The sequence below is a fragment of the Corvus kubaryi genome, unplaced genomic scaffold (assembly GCF_017639235.1).
Source record: "Corvus kubaryi isolate FWS band 111438036 unplaced genomic scaffold, C.kubaryi_AGA036_p1.0 37308, whole genome shotgun sequence".
Lineage (NCBI taxonomy): Eukaryota > Metazoa > Chordata > Aves > Passeriformes > Corvidae > Corvus > Corvus kubaryi.
Genome location: NW_024581096.1, coordinates 1,255,674 through 1,271,117, shown reverse-complemented (window position 1 = coordinate 1,271,117; position 15,444 = coordinate 1,255,674). Strand labels below are relative to the sequence as shown.

Below are 15,444 nucleotides of genomic sequence, written 5' to 3'. Positions count from 1 at the left end.
AGTCACCAAAATATTAATACGTCCCATTGATTTTGTTTTGAAGGTCTGGAGTGCTCAACTTTGTATGGAGCACAAGGCTCAAACAGCACAGTGGAATTAAGACAAATTTTTGAATGTGGTAAGTACAGTTCTCTTCCTTAAAGCACTAGACAGATTTTGTGGTCAGACCACTCCCACTCATGTATGCTGGTTCTCAATAATATACTATTAAAACGATATATATAAGTAAAAAAGTTCTCTAACTTTTACACTTCATACTTAAAGTATTTTTCACTTTTAAAGTTGTCTTTTTTCATGTCTCCACTGCATGTTTTTCTTCTAAGAATAATTTTTTAAATCTCTTCTTGTCCTCTTGCTTGTTCAAAGACTGACAATCTAGCTGTACAGAGAAAAACAAGGTGTTTTGTTCAGAATCAATGTAAAGATAATTATTCCTGAAAGGCTGCAGGTTATTATTTTGTAAACAAATGGCCAGTTGTTTATATACAGTTCTGTGTGTGCATTTTTTTGGTCCAGTGGGTGAGGTGGCAATAGCAGCTGATTATCTACCTGCTGCAGAGTGATACTGAAGTGAAAGAGACAATTGATTCAATATTGTAGGCTGAGTTCTCAGACAGTAAAATGCAACTACACCAGTAACATCACGTACCCCTTCAAGTTTCCTGAAATATATTTCCTCTTCTTTCTTGGTATGCCTAATTTCTACTTCGCGCCAGAATATATTGCCATGGCAGCACAGTTTCAGTATGAGAGTAGGAGGAGAGTTTGGCCACGACTTGGCAAGCTGGTGTGCAATGTGTGGTGTGAGCTTTCACTTGCTTAAAAGAGCACAAAATAGAAGGGGTAGAAAATGAAAATGGTTACGTGCCTTGTTGCCAGAGGGACAAAGAAAGCAAACTCACACAGTGAATTAGTCTCCTCATTTTTAATAATTGCAAACATTAACAAAGTGAATAAGAGATGATACTCTGAGGTGATATTCAGAAAAACCCTTGTTTTTTCAAAACAAAAGAGCATCCTCCCCTGCGCTGATTGTGGTAGCAGTGAAGTGTATGTGTACAAGCAGGGAGAGGAGATAGGCATGTGCTAGCAGCCTCATGATAGCAGTCACATTTTTAGTATCGTATTTATGTTTTTCAGTCCAGATAAATCCAGATTTTCTGTGGCACCAATATGTTTGTATCTCTTAATTTATCTGAATCCTTTCTTAAGTCTTTAAACTGAGATATACTTTTATGAAGGGTTCATCTATCTCTTGAGATGAAAAACTCATGGTTTACATGTATTCTTACTTAAAATGTAGTTATGTTTGAGTAACAGAAACAGAACCTTACTCTTTAGTAGAAGTGTCTCTTTCTGAGGTCTCTTTAAGATAGGATTGGGATCTTCCAGGACAGAGCTGGTGCAGGGAGTATGCAGGTGCAGGGATACAGACAGATCTCATTTCCTCTGCCTGCTCTCTTTGAATTAGCAGGATTCTAATGCAGAGGGCAAAGTCAGCTTTGGTCACAAAGTTGTGAACTTGCATTAGTGTGCTGTTCTGCTAGTGGTTAGAATGCTCTCCATTTTTTAATTGGGTTACTGTCTGTTAGCATCAACACAATACTATCTAGCTCCAAAATCAAAGCTGACTTACATCTGGCCAGCTCAGCAGATGGAAGAGTTCGGGTCTGTCTACGATACTACACCCAGAAAGTTGCAAAGTGTACTATTACTCATGTATTCATTATCGTAATTTGGGACATACTTTAGAGAAATGGTCAACACTGAAGAAGCATGATTTAACTTAGTTTATGAAATAAAAAACAGCCAGTGAGCAACAAAACTAATAAAAACTGGTTTTTTAAGAATTTATGGTTGGATTCTCTGACACACCATTGCTGCTGTAGAATTCATTCCCACACTGCAAGTTTTGTATCATCAAAGACATTCATTATGTCTTCTTTCTCATGCAAATTCTTTGGTGTCCGATAAGATTTGAGCTCATATTGCAAGCTTTTCGTTGGGGAAGACAAAGGAGGTGAAGAAGCAACAAAGTTTCTCACTACCCCCTCTTGGCTGCTTTATTTCACGGTGTTTGTAGACACACCATATATCTGATTGCTCTACTTCCCCGTTGCCTTTGTTTAAACTGGACAAACAGATTCAGTAGTTATTTTACCAGGGACCTTGCTAGATAGAAGGCTGATCAGCATTAATGCCTCTAAATGCTTGTACAAAATATGGATCTTTTTGTATACACTTCGGACTTTACTGTGCCAGAGTTTCATGTTATAGGATGAACCCTAATCTTGCTTTTACTAACTAAGGATTTCTGTATTTTCCCATTTTTATTTTTGCTGCCGATATTCCTTGCTCCGACACTAACAAGTAGTCCTTTATGTGACACTCCCAAACCTTATCCCAAGTCATAGCTATCCTGGAAGGGGGTATCAAGTTTTACAAGACAAATCCCAACAGCTGCATAAACCACCAAACACACAGTTCTGCACGTGTATATTTGTTTCGACTTAGTTACATAAATATTTGCAGACTTGGATCCCCAAGATGTTAATCAAACTTTCAGTCATAATAGAAATAGCTCCTTGTAGAGAAGCTGCATTTGACCAAACCTTTGATTAGTACTTACTTCTTACACAAAATATTTACATATAAAACAGAGACCTGTAAAAAATATTCTGATGTCTCATAACATTGCCAAGATGCAGCAAGTCACTACCATTACTCTGAGTTCAATCCTGAGCTGTATGTGATGGAAGGCCACACACAGCTATGGAAACCATTTGGTTCATCAGATGCCAAAGGACTGAGCAGGGTGTTGAACTCTGTGTGTTCTTCATCTCAAAGGTGTTTCTTGGTGTCTTACATTCTTATGAATTGTTCCCTATAAACCAGGTGAAAGTTAGCAATTTTGGCTTATTATGAGCTTGTATATTTTTTCCAGTTTCTGAAGTCTGAAAAGCATGTTTCTCTTTCCCTTTAGATGCCTCTTCATTAGATTTAGAGACATTTGATGTCCATACTTTATCAGATGCTCTCAAGAGGTATATCCTGGACCTGCCAAATCCCATCATTCCAGCAGCTGTTTACAGTGACATGATTTCTGTAGCTCAAGGTATGATTATCACATTATTTCAAATGTCAAAGAAAAAGCTTTTGTTAGAATTCTGAATATCTGGTGGTTCAGCTATCACCCACAGAACAGCAAAGATTCTACACAACCTGGCAGCCTCACAGAAGCCTTCACCACTTTCGATGAAAGCTGTTTCAATTCAGATCTAGACATTATTCTGCATTATTTGGTTACTTATTTAGGTAAACATAATGGAAAATACAAGGGATAACACAGTTCTCTTCACTTTAGTAACTAGAAATACTATAGAAGAACTGGGGGAAAAAATCAAGGACTTGCCTGTATACAGAAAGCTAATTTTTAACTTTTTATCAGTGCTGACAAAGTAAATGTATTAGAGGTCATGGAGTGCTGTATTACATTGGGGCTGCAGATTGTGAAGTGAGAAATACATGCATGTGAGATTCATCATCTACAGTGGTCATTTAAAACAAGTACAGCTTACAGGCTTTCAGCACGTGGGCCAAGTATTCTGTTATATATCTCAGGACAGGATATTGTTACTGGTAACCTTCAAAGTTAGAACAGCACCTGTGAGACTTATCTAGTGCATCTCAGAATTACCCAATCATGTGTGACGCTAAACACAAGACAGACTTCTACCAGTACACTCTGAACACATTGTGGTTTTTACCAAAATGCATATCTGTTTCCATTTGACTTTTAAATACTTGCTCTTTACTCTTCCCTGAGCATTTCATTTCTTTTAAAAGAAGAAAGAAATCGTATGGCTCTAATGAAAGACAGAATTATTTTTTTCTGTAAAATTGGTGCTTCTGAAGGAGTCACATATAGTTTCATTTTACTTGAATGTTCCTGTGCTGGTTTCAAGAATTGTTTATCTGTTTGCTTGCAGAAGTGCAGAGCTCAGAGGAATATGCTCAGTTGCTCAAGAAACTGATCAGATCTCCAAATATACCTCCCCAGTATTGGCTCACACTTCAGTATTTGCTCAAACATTTCCTCAGAGTTTGTCAAGCCTCCAGCAAAAATCTCTTGAATGCAAGGTCTCTGGCTGAAATTTTCAGCCCTCTGCTCTTCAAATTCCAGATAGCAAGGTATGTGGGTCATCTTTACCATATTTTTTACTGTAAATATGAATTAGTTATATACAAAATAAGATAAATTAAGTAATTTTCTGACCTTATTTCTGATGCGAGGTAATTTTTTTCCTTTTTTTTTTTAATTTTAAAGTAAACTTTTGTATTTCTCCTAGTTCTTACTGCTTAATCCATTTCTTGCAGCTCTGATAATACAGAACACCACATAAAAGTCCTAGAGGTTTTAATCACAAGTGAATGGAATGAGAGACAGCCCATACCAGGTAAAAAATATTTTTAATCTAAAAAGTTATCTGTTCTCTTAAATATTAAAATTCAACTTAAGGACGGTAAATGCTTTTGTTTTTTCTATTTGAATCAAACTTAATGCAAGGCAAAAGTGTACAATTACAGAGCTAAGTAGAAGTTCCTCGTATGTTTTATAGTGGTGTGCAGTATTTGTTTTATGAGCAATAGTCTTTTTTCATTGAGGTCATTTTAGTGCCAATAGTTTGTACAGCCCTTAGGATTTTTGTTCTCTTTCAGTAAACAGCAAATAGGAATTTGTGAGTTTTTTGAGACCTGTAAACCAATAGAATGCATATCATACAGTGGTAGGGGGCTTAATTCTCCAGGTTTTATTGAACTCTCGATTTACTCCCAGGTAAATTTTCTTAGATTTGCTATACCCTATGGAGACATTATTTACATACATGTATTTTTTAATCCAGATACTAAAAAGATTTATTTACCAATATCAATAAATAATGTGAAAAATATTAAGAGCCCATGCAGGAAAGTTAGATCCCACGTGTATTGCTTCTGTAAGTTAACATCTAATTAAGTCAACAAATAGTAAAGCCCACCTCTAATTTATGCAAAATCTCTGGGTCTGAATCAGGTATTTGGTAGAAGCAAGGCTTGCTAACTATGTGGAAAGAACATTACTAATGCAGGGAACTTTACATGTTAGCTGAAAGCAATTCCTTTCACAGCTTATTAACAGAGACTATCCTAACAAAGGAAAGGGTGAACAGAGCATTGGACAGCCTGTACCTTTCCCACCTCTGTAGTCAAAGCACAAAATAAAGTTCATGGCAGTAGGATTTGCAGAGTTGCTTAAGATCTGAAGAGCTAGAACACAGCAGAAAAGTGCTTTATTTTCTGTATTTCAGGTAGGCACATTGTATAATCCTCTTCATCAGCTAATGAAGATTAATTTAAAATGGCTAAAATTTTTGTTCCTAATGCTCTGTTTGAAAGGCTTTTCTAATCTTGCCAGCTCTGTTAGTTAGGAAACTTTCCCTAACATTTCGTGTACATCCATTTTTCAGCTTGCTATTTAGTTTTGTTCAATTTTGGTAAAGTATTAAGCAGGGATTTCCAGAACCACTGTATATTTTTCTGCCTAGTGCTTTGTAACAACTAGGAGAGTGCAAACTTACAGTATTTGTCCTATTTTACTAAGAATCAGCAAATAGCTGCTAATTGTAGAAGAATTATTTTCTTTGTCACATGTTACAAGCCTTAAAAAGCAAAACAGATTCTAATAGTCTAATGCTAATAGCATTTTTTATGGTTGAATGTTTGCAAACACTTTGGAGTATGTAAATATGTATGCCTAGAGGCACTGGTTGGGAGGTTACAAAGGTGGAGTCAATGGTTTCTTCAGTTTCAATGCGAGTATTTTATAAATTGCATTTAAGAGATCACTTGGTTGCATATCTGCCTGAGTTGCTTCATGTGAGGAAAGTATAAAAGTGAAAGGTGTTAGAACTACTAATGAGGACAAGGAATCTAGTCATTTTGAGAATGTCATTAGGGTGCTTGAAGAAATGCCATTGTATCCATCAGATTTATACGATTTGACACTACATTAATAATTATAATTGAACATCTGTTTGTTTTTAATATTACTTCTGCATTAATTAATATAGCATGATGCAATAGTTTACTTTGACAGTCCTACTAGGATTTTTCATGTGATCTGTTACAAAAACAGAACTCCTTCCCTGTGCATTTCGAAGTCCATCATGTCTAGTGGAATGTTTTTTAGTAGAACACTTTAGTAGCACATGTACTAATATGCTGGAAAAAAACCTCAGATACAAATTTTCAGGCTTTGTACTCTCTGGCTAGCTAGTCTGTCTGCCCTCAGGCCTGTAAAAAGTTTGAATCATTTTCAAAAGTTGAATCTGTATAGAATGTTCTGTAAGTTTGCAGGATTAGGCCACGAGTCCATTTTCCACACCACTATCATTCAGTGACTGGAACATCTGAAGAGGGCTGTTTTTATAGTTCTCATAGAACTATTAAAAACACTCTGTGTTCTTCAGCATTGTCATCTTTAAGATTATTGCTTGTAGTGGCTTGATTTTCCATAAAGACTGTTTAGATACATTGTAATAAAAAGAAGATTCCAATAAATAGACCTTATTTGTTATGTAAGCATTTTGAGAATTACAATCTTTAACAGAATTTTACAAGTGGAGAATTCGAGAGGTTTTAAGCAGAAAGAATTTTACTTACTGAAAATAACGTCATGACTAAGTGACAACAGGGAAGCCAGTGCTGCCAGGTTTCTTCTCTTTTTCACAGGCTGGAGTGATGGCTTCCTCCCTTCTTAATTCTTTTTATTAAGATGAGAACATTCTGTCTAAAACAAGCTGTGCATGAAGTTCTGGTGGTATTTTACGCAGTATATAAATACAGTAAATGCAGTGTTAGAGGTAACTGATCTGAATAGCAAGTAGATCTTTGCACAGCTGTCGGGTTTTTTTCCTTACCACATCACCCACTAATTATCCTTCTTACCTGAAAACAATAGGAAGTAAGGAACTGGACCTTACATCTTATTGTATTTTAAATTAGTATCTTAAATTAGGCATCTTCAGTTGGACATCTTTTAGCTAGAGTGATGATTTTTGGATGCCATAACACAAACAGAAGAGTTACTCCTAGACCATTACTTGATTTACCACAAAACGGTTGGATTGGGTTTTTTTGTCTGTAATGGTGTTCATCAGCAAGCTATAGATTCTAGTTTGTGGATTAGAACAGTGCTTAGTCCTACACAAAAGTACTGAAGTTAACAATACCTATTCATAGAATCGTAGGTTCTTGTGTAGCAGATGAAGACAAAGTAATGTTGCAGGAGAAATAAGGCTGGAAAAAATGAGATCAATTTTCTGATTCTTGTCTCATTTGTCAGCTTTGTCAGTATGAGAGACAAAAGATGGTGGTGGTGGGCAAGGTAGGTGATTTTTTGCATCCCGTCTGAACACCCCAGCTTGATGTACAGCTGCACAGACTTTAAATTAAAGAGTACAGTCAGAAACAAAGTACAGGTCTCTAAACGTGCTATTCAAAACAGTACTATTAGAAGAAAATATCTTAATTGTAACAGATTTTAGCAAGTAGTGCTGCTCATGTCTCACAGAATATCACACATCATACAGACTTGTGAAGGTAAATAGTGGAAAATAGGCTATATTAGGCTGTGTTTATAGGCATAGGGTAGTTTTATAGCACTGGGGTAGTTTTTTCAGTTAGTTGTCAAGGATCTTAAAGTCTCCTGGAGGTGGTCTGCCCTGGATGCAGATCCCAAAGCTGCCCATGGGGCAGTAGGTGCTTGGGGCAACAGGGTCAGTTAGCACTCACAGCTGCAAAGGCAGGCCACACAGAGAAAATTGGGAGGTGATTTTGGGTGGGGAATTTAGGGAGATAGGGGTCCTTTCTGGAGTTGGGGTGGTGTTGAGGAGTGGGAAGGGGCTTTGGGTGTGTGAGACTAAGGTGTGTCTTAGGAAGGCAAAGAGGAAGTGGGATGTGGAGAGAGAGCAAGGGGATGTGGGGAGCTGGTAGCATTGCTGGTGAAGAGCAGAAAAAGAGCTACAGGAAAGGAAAGAGCTGCCTTGTATCAATGAATCAAAGCTTCTAATGGCCTGTGCACTAACTAGAGCTGAGCTGCTTTGTCTGGGCTGTCCATCCCAGTTTATCCCTGTTTCCTAGGCTTGTAACATAATGGCTCAGACTCTGAAATACTGCAGGCTGAAAAAGTAGGTTTTATTACTGAGAGGATCATAGGTAAGAATGAGTGAGGTAATAAGACTGCCTTGTATGTAGCTGCTCGCTTGTTGGAGATGAGGTGAAAGTCTTGGCAGCATCACCAAGGTGAAGACACTTTGCTTTTAGTTACATAAAACATTTGCACGAATGGTAGCGTAACAGCTAGAGCCAGGGCAATGTGAAGGCTGATCCAGTTCCTCCTGGAATTTGACTCAAAGGTACCTTGGATTGCTGTAGGCAGCAGCCTGAGACTACAGTCCTGTCGGTAGTGTCCTGGGGCCATAAACAAATGTGTAGGAACGCTCTCCGTTATCAGAACTTGTCTGCAGCATGTCAGAGTCTTGGCTGGACTGCCAGCAGCGCCGAGCGTGGTTTGGAGCGTGCAGAAAGCTGCGAGTCCATGGACAGCAGATCCCGTGCCCACAGCAGATCCTGTGCATCCGTGTCTCACCCAGCAGAGGGCGGCCCTTCTAAGCTAATACAAGCCAGGCTTTATCCGTGACCTAACGGAAAGCACAACGCTTGGCTAACCACCGTACTTTGGAATGCTGTATCCCTGGTCTAAGTTTTGACACAAGCCTGTGCTTTATGTTTCTCAATACCTTATTGCAAGTGTTTGGTAAAAGTGAAACAATGCAAATGACGTTGTGAGCATTTTTTATGGATTGTTATGTCCATATGCAAGTATTTGTATGTATAACACATGCAAGCATGTCAAATCTGATCGGTTCCCTTCCTGCTTCAGACATCATTTTTTAGAAAAAAATGTGTTGTGTTAATAGAAGAACACTGTGAATATGACTGAAAGGAATAGTAGTCTGCAGATTAAATGGACACCACTCAAGATTTTGAAATTTAAATAAAAAGATAAGACAGGGCAATATTTGAAAATACGTGTGCATGCCAGTATCTTTTTTTGACAAGATAATTGATTCTCTCCTGCAGGATAATGAGGAATTCATTATCTCTGTGTGGGTATCTATGCTTTTTTAACTGATAAAAAAGTTCAGTGAACCAAGTTTGGGTTGTTGTTCTTCCTTTGACTATATACATCTGTATTGTGGCCCTATAAACCAAGAAATGTTCTCAAGCCCTTCTGCAATTTTAACAGTTAAGAAGTATATCAACTACAGACTGAAGCTGAATTAGTTCAGAAACACAGGTTTCCATCTCCACTTGAAGTAGTCTGTACCTTTATGACTGCTGCTTTAAATTACATTTAGAACTGACCATTGTTCAAGTAGTCAGAGGCTAAAACTAGGGAAGAAAGGGATTGTTCTAGGTGAAGCTAATCAACCAACTGCAAAACATCAAAAATGTACTGCAGATATTTGGGATTTCATTATTAGGTGCAAGTGGTGTTTCATAGCATAGGAGGATTTTGGTATGTGAAGTATTAAGGAAGAAAAAACTTTTCAATACTATTTTACTGCCTTAAGGAGCAACAAGCAGATCTCAAAGAAATTCTCAGTGTTTTTATTAGAAATTCTCACTGTTGGCAAGAAGTGGGAGGAAAATACTAATCCCCTTCTCTCTTTCTCTTAATGTGTTTGCTTCTCCTTTTACTTTGAATTTATTTCCTTGTAGAAGTTTAGCTGGCAAAGAATGTAACTTCTGTAGGCAGAGGGAAGCAAACTCTTCAGTCGCTGCTCTGTTCCTTTAGCAAGTTTGATCTCCACCAAACACTAAGGCAAAGAAAATAAACTTTACCTCTCTGTACAATTTTACCTCTCTGTGTTCATTTACCCACCTGCCTGCCCAAGAAATGAACAATCCTGATATATTGGAAACCACCTTGGATACAGGCAGTGTTTTGTCTAATATTTTTAGTTCTATAGGGAATTGATAAAAAGCCTCTACAGCCTCAGACTAAGGGTCTTGAAAAGCACCTTTATTTGTGATCCAGCGTGAGCATATAGGAGGTGATGCTGTGCTTGCAAGCAGGCTATTTTTCTTGCACAGGGCTGCTTCTAGAGATGCAGCTCTTTTCAAGGAAAATTTTTATTCTCTGTTCTTTCTGCAGTTAGCCACTTCCCGTATTTGGTTGTTCATGGTGCTTTTCTCATCTTCTGCATGCAGCAGCCAGTGATAGGGACTATTTTAAGGCCTCTTACAATGGTCTTCTCGTTTACTTAGCTAAAATGAGAAAGTTAGTCCCGCACTGGCCACTTGTTAGCTGATGACAACTTTTACTTTGAATCTTGCTCCCATCCCCCAACTGAAATCCCTGGCTCAGCAAATATTTGAACCTACCCAAGTTAATCATGAAACTGAGATCCTTATCTGAGAGAGACGTGCAAGCTACTGAGGGTGGTGGTTTCTTTTTTTTTTTTTTTCACCGTACTGAAGTCAGGTTCACTTTTTAATGATGAACCAGAGTAAGTGGATACCTTCTGCACAGCACAGAGGTTTAAGCAGTTGAGAGAGAAGGCTTGGATTTTCTCACTGCAAGTTACAGCTCTTTTAGGAGTTTTTATGGAACACTGGTTGGAAAGCAGAGCAATCTCTTTTTCTTCATTGCTTCAGAGAAGCCTCCTAGTAAATGGAGGTTTTAGGGTTTATTTTTAAGCAAGATTTTTATAAGAGGAAACCAATGTTGGATCGTATTTTCGACTGTATTAAAAGGGTGATCATCTGCGATGCGTAATTTACAAAGTAAGTGATTTTGAGTTTCTGTGTTTTTTTCATCATCTCATGGAAGTATTGTACTGTAACTGATTACCAGGTAGAGCTTTAAATGTCCTAAGATATATGAATTTAAGTCAAGTACTTCAGTACCTCTCTAGGTTATATACAGAATGGGGAATAGCCTATCTGCCTCCTTTCTTTTCTTGCCTGCAGGCTAGGCTAGTCTGAGCTGAGTACTAACCTGATTATACAAGTTTGTTCAGTCCTAAATTTGGCCACCAGTGAAACCCTAGGGAAGTAATTTTTCCTGAAAGTCTTTATTCAATGGAATAAAAAAAACTTACTGATCCCACATGAGACCTAAAAGCAGCAATGCAGTTTTTGTAGGAAATCTTTGTAACTTAATTTAAATAATTACCTTGGCAACTTAACTGTTTGGGTAGCAGGTGTGCAAAACCTCTAAGTTCAGTAGTTAGACTTGTGTCTGGAGTGATTTTAAGTATCCTATTTCATTTTGGAAATGGAAAGAATCTTTGGAGCATGTCTATCTCAACAGGAAGGGGAGAGTCTACTTCAAAATGAAGTTTCTAAATGTACAAAGCAAACTAGCATGCATCTTTTTGTATATGTTGGTACTCCAGACATGCTCTTGTATGTCGATGCTTGTCTAAAAGAGGTAACCTGCTCAGGGGCACAGACAGTGCAGGGTGAGGGTGGAGGGCAGGGGTGAAATATTTAGAGAGCATATAAATTGTGTTAATTTTTTTTAATGAGTATTTGTGAGGTAGAGCACATTTCAGCTGCTCCAGGATTTCTTATGCTATAAGGCCCAGATAGTTGCTACAGCTAGTCTTTGCTGTAGATATTTCTGGTCTCTGGTTTTCTCCTCCCCATAGATTACAGTGAGTATAAAGTGTTCATATTGCTTTACAGAGCATTCTGCTCTGAAGTTAATAGCCTGTTCTGTCCATGTTTCTTCCAAGAGGTTAGAGAGAGTTACAGTCAGTGATGGAGGGAGTTAAGATGGAATATTTCTAAATGGTTGGAGGTTGCTGATGATATAAAGTCAAGGGGCAAAAGAGACACTGACGAAGGACTCTTGTTTTTAAAAACAATTAACTTGATAAATATATCAATGAGAATAGGGTAGAGAAACTATGTGAAAAGGCAGGTTGAATCTTATTGTATCCTCAGAGCCTTTTTTATGTTCAGCAAAACCACTGTTCAAGATCTTGCTCAGTTTTTACTTTCTTCCATGGTTTTAATGAATCTGCTGAATGTGAGATTACAATATTTGGGGTTTCAATTTCAAAATTAATTAATCTAGATTGATTTGAATTGTGTATTATTACATAATGGTATGAGAGGAAGACCTCTCTGCAGTAAGCATGTTTTAAATAATAATCTCAACTCTATCAGACCTGTGTGCCCATAAAAATAGTAGAAATATGTAGAGTTTAAAAACATAATCCATATTTCATTATGTGTATATATACGTCTCTCTGTGTGTTTGTGTAAGATGAGTGTGTAATGGATATACACACAGAGTCATGCTCTTCTCTAATGGCATCTCTAATATGTGTAGTAGGTAGAATCCTTTTAAATTTTTTTGAATGGCAAACTTGAGGCATTTAAGCCAGAGAATGCACCTGAGATGTGACCGACCTGCTTCTGAAGGGAGCTGCCCTGTGTGTGAACGTGTGTTTTGTGCGCGTGTGTGTAAGAGCTACGTGCTGCAGCATATCAGCCTTTTGTCATCCTGCCAGGATTGGACTGTACCATGCTGCAAAGTCAGGAAAATGAGCCAGGAACATGGGCAAGGAGAGCAGAGTTGCTCCTTTTGTGTGTAATACCAGCTTTATATTGCAATTCTGCTAAATGTAGATTCTTCCCAAAACTGAAATTGTTTTAAGATTAATGTAGAACAAAATGAGGAAGCAGGAGTGGTTTGGTGACATTATTTTGACATGATTGGCTGAGGATTATGATGTAATAGGTTACAGTGCAGCCCCTTATAGGTTTTAAAATGAATTCCAAGACACCATTACAAAGACAGCCTGACTCCTTTCTTGTATCTGAGCTTACTCAGTGAAACTCATACAAATGTACAATACTGTTTGGAATATGGAAGAACTGGATATAGAATATCCTAAGACAGATATAAATTGTGGCACAGACTTGATGTTTTACATAGAAATGGATCCACCAGGTAAAACTGCAGTCTTATTATAGAAGACTTAATTAATTTTGGTCTTTACATTAGCTGTTAAAAAAAATCTTACTGGATATGTGGGATTTCTTTACTTTGTTATTGATACAAATAATTTTCCTTTTTTCATAAATTAGAATAAAATTTTGGATTAGTGCATGGTTGTAGTAATTAGAATCTTGAAATATTAAAATACCTGTCTGGTTACTTAATTGAATTTTTACTGAATTGACCGGTTTCTGTTTTTATTTTATTATGTCAGATGTAGTTCTAGTCCTGCTATTATATCATTAAAAATTTGTATTTCTATTTTTGCTCTCTCTGTTCCACACTGTGCCTAAAAGGAGATGCTGTAGTAACACTCATATTTCCTGAAACAGTGATTACAAACCATTTGCTTGGATTGTTTTAGGAAAAAACATTTTTAAAATCTAGCAATACTAATTGAATGCCTGTTATAGCATCATTTTGTTCATGTCATATGAAAGTATTATGCTATCCTGATATTCCTTGCAACTTTAAAACATTGTCTTTTGAGCCTGGTCATAATATACAGGACAGGAATGATGTACTTACTGGAGAAGTGAAAGAGCTGAGTTGATTTTTAATCCTGATTCCAGTGTAGTCCCCCTCGTTACTAAGTCAGTGCTGCAGTATCTTCTCTGGCACCCACTGGTATACATATGCAGCTTTGACATTGAAAAAGCTGGGGGGGGGAGCAGGGGGGGGTGTTTTTAATCAGTCCTGGCATTTGGAACACAATTTATTCTGCAGAATACTAAGATTAACACAAGGGATATTTGGGTCACAGATGGGTTTCTTAAACTGTTGGGTTTAGTTTTTTGGTGGTTTTTTTGCAAATCATTGCACAGAATGCTGAGGATTACAAAACCCTGATTCTTCTTCAAATATACTGTACTGCTATGGGCTTGCATCTTTTATTACTCAGCTTCTAGGTAAGAAAACAGCAAAATTCCTCTAAGACCATTACGTAGAAGGATTAAAAAAAAAGTGGCATGTTTTATTACTTGTGTTCACCTGAAGATGGTGAAAGGAGGTAAAAGCAAACTTCAGATTTCTTTTTTCTCAAATGCTTTCTTCACAGGGGCAGGAGTTGAGTATGGTGTTATACTCTGCTTAAAATTAAAATATATTATTGCAAAATAACATCATTTTTTCAAACAGTACAACTTTATTTTGAACTATTTCATTTTCAAGTATCTTGATTCCTGTAATGTCTTTTAAAGACTGTTAATGGTAGACAACTCTGTTTGGCAACCAGTTCTTTTTTTTAATACACTCATAGATTTATAAAATTGTTTAATAATGTGTAATTTCAAGGAATATATGGTCATGTTTTCAGTGAGTTACAACTTTTCTTCCCTCCTTTCATTTGCAGCACTGCCTCCTAAGCCACCGAAACCTAATACCGTAACTAACAATAGCATGAATAACAACATGTCATTACAAGACGCTGAATGGTACTGGGGGGATATCTCAAGGTAAATCACCTCAGGACATGTATTTCCTATGTTTGGCTTTATGTTATTCTTGCTGTGCTATTCTGTGTATATGTATTATGCTTTGAGTGTAGAAAATTCGCTGTTGTAAGAGCCGTTTTTAGGATAGTTTCCACTACAAACATATTACAGTTGGTTTAATTCCAAACATGACTAAAAAGTTACTGGCAGTCAGTTAGAATGTAGTATGCAAAATGATTGTTCTGTTACTTTAACACAGTTATATGAAATGCTAGCATGAAAAGATAGCACTAAGAAAGAAATCATTTTCTTCTTGTCTTTCATTCAGAACCTCAACTGTAGGCACAATAGTTAGCAAGTGAGACTAACAAGTGCCATGTATTAGCAACATTTTTATCTGCACTATATATAGGTATATTAGACCAGCACTGGCTGCTCCAATTGTACAGGCTTGTACGAACAAGCAGAAAGACCTTTGCATGAATAATAATTTTGTCCAGCAGTGAGAGTGCAGAGTATGCCATTTTTTATCCCACTTGTTCTCTAACAATTTAAAATAAGCTATTAAATAGTTGTATTAATATGGAGACATAGTAGGCTTCTAAAACTCACTTAATTAAAAACATTTGAATTTGAATTTAGATTACCGTGGCAGAATAAATGTGTGAGAACTAATTGAAATTATTGGTTACTTTTGCTTTCATTTTAGGGAAGAAGTAAATGAGAAGCTTCGAGACACAGCAGATGGTACCTTTTTGGTACGAGATGCTTCAACCAAAATGCATGGGGACTACACACTTACACTGAGGTAAAACTACTTACGTTGGGTCTGTAATACTCGATAGTAAAATGCAATACCTGCACTTAATGTAGAGTATTCTTTAGGAA

At 37.1% G+C, this 15,444-nt stretch overlaps 1 protein-coding gene across 4 annotated transcripts in view; it reads left to right on the top strand.

The window, feature by feature from the left end:
- PIK3R1 (phosphoinositide-3-kinase regulatory subunit 1) overlaps positions 1–15,444 on the top strand; it is a 60,601-nt gene that overhangs the window by 35,034 nt on the left and 10,123 nt on the right. The window contains exons 4-9 of one of the 4 annotated variants that reach the window (XM_042028206.1): positions 44–118; positions 2,984–3,115; positions 3,990–4,191; positions 4,378–4,457; positions 14,475–14,577; positions 15,266–15,364. In XM_042028206.1, coding sequence (XP_041884140.1) covers positions 44–118; positions 2,984–3,115; positions 3,990–4,191; positions 4,378–4,457; positions 14,475–14,577; positions 15,266–15,364 — 691 coding nt within the window. Of the gene's footprint in view, positions 1–43; positions 119–2,983; positions 3,116–3,989; positions 4,192–4,377; positions 4,458–10,583; positions 10,894–12,741; positions 13,076–13,927; positions 14,032–14,474; positions 14,578–15,265; positions 15,365–15,444 lie in introns of those variants that run through there. The other 3 variants (XM_042028208.1, XM_042028207.1, XM_042028209.1) reach the window with 3 other exon arrangements.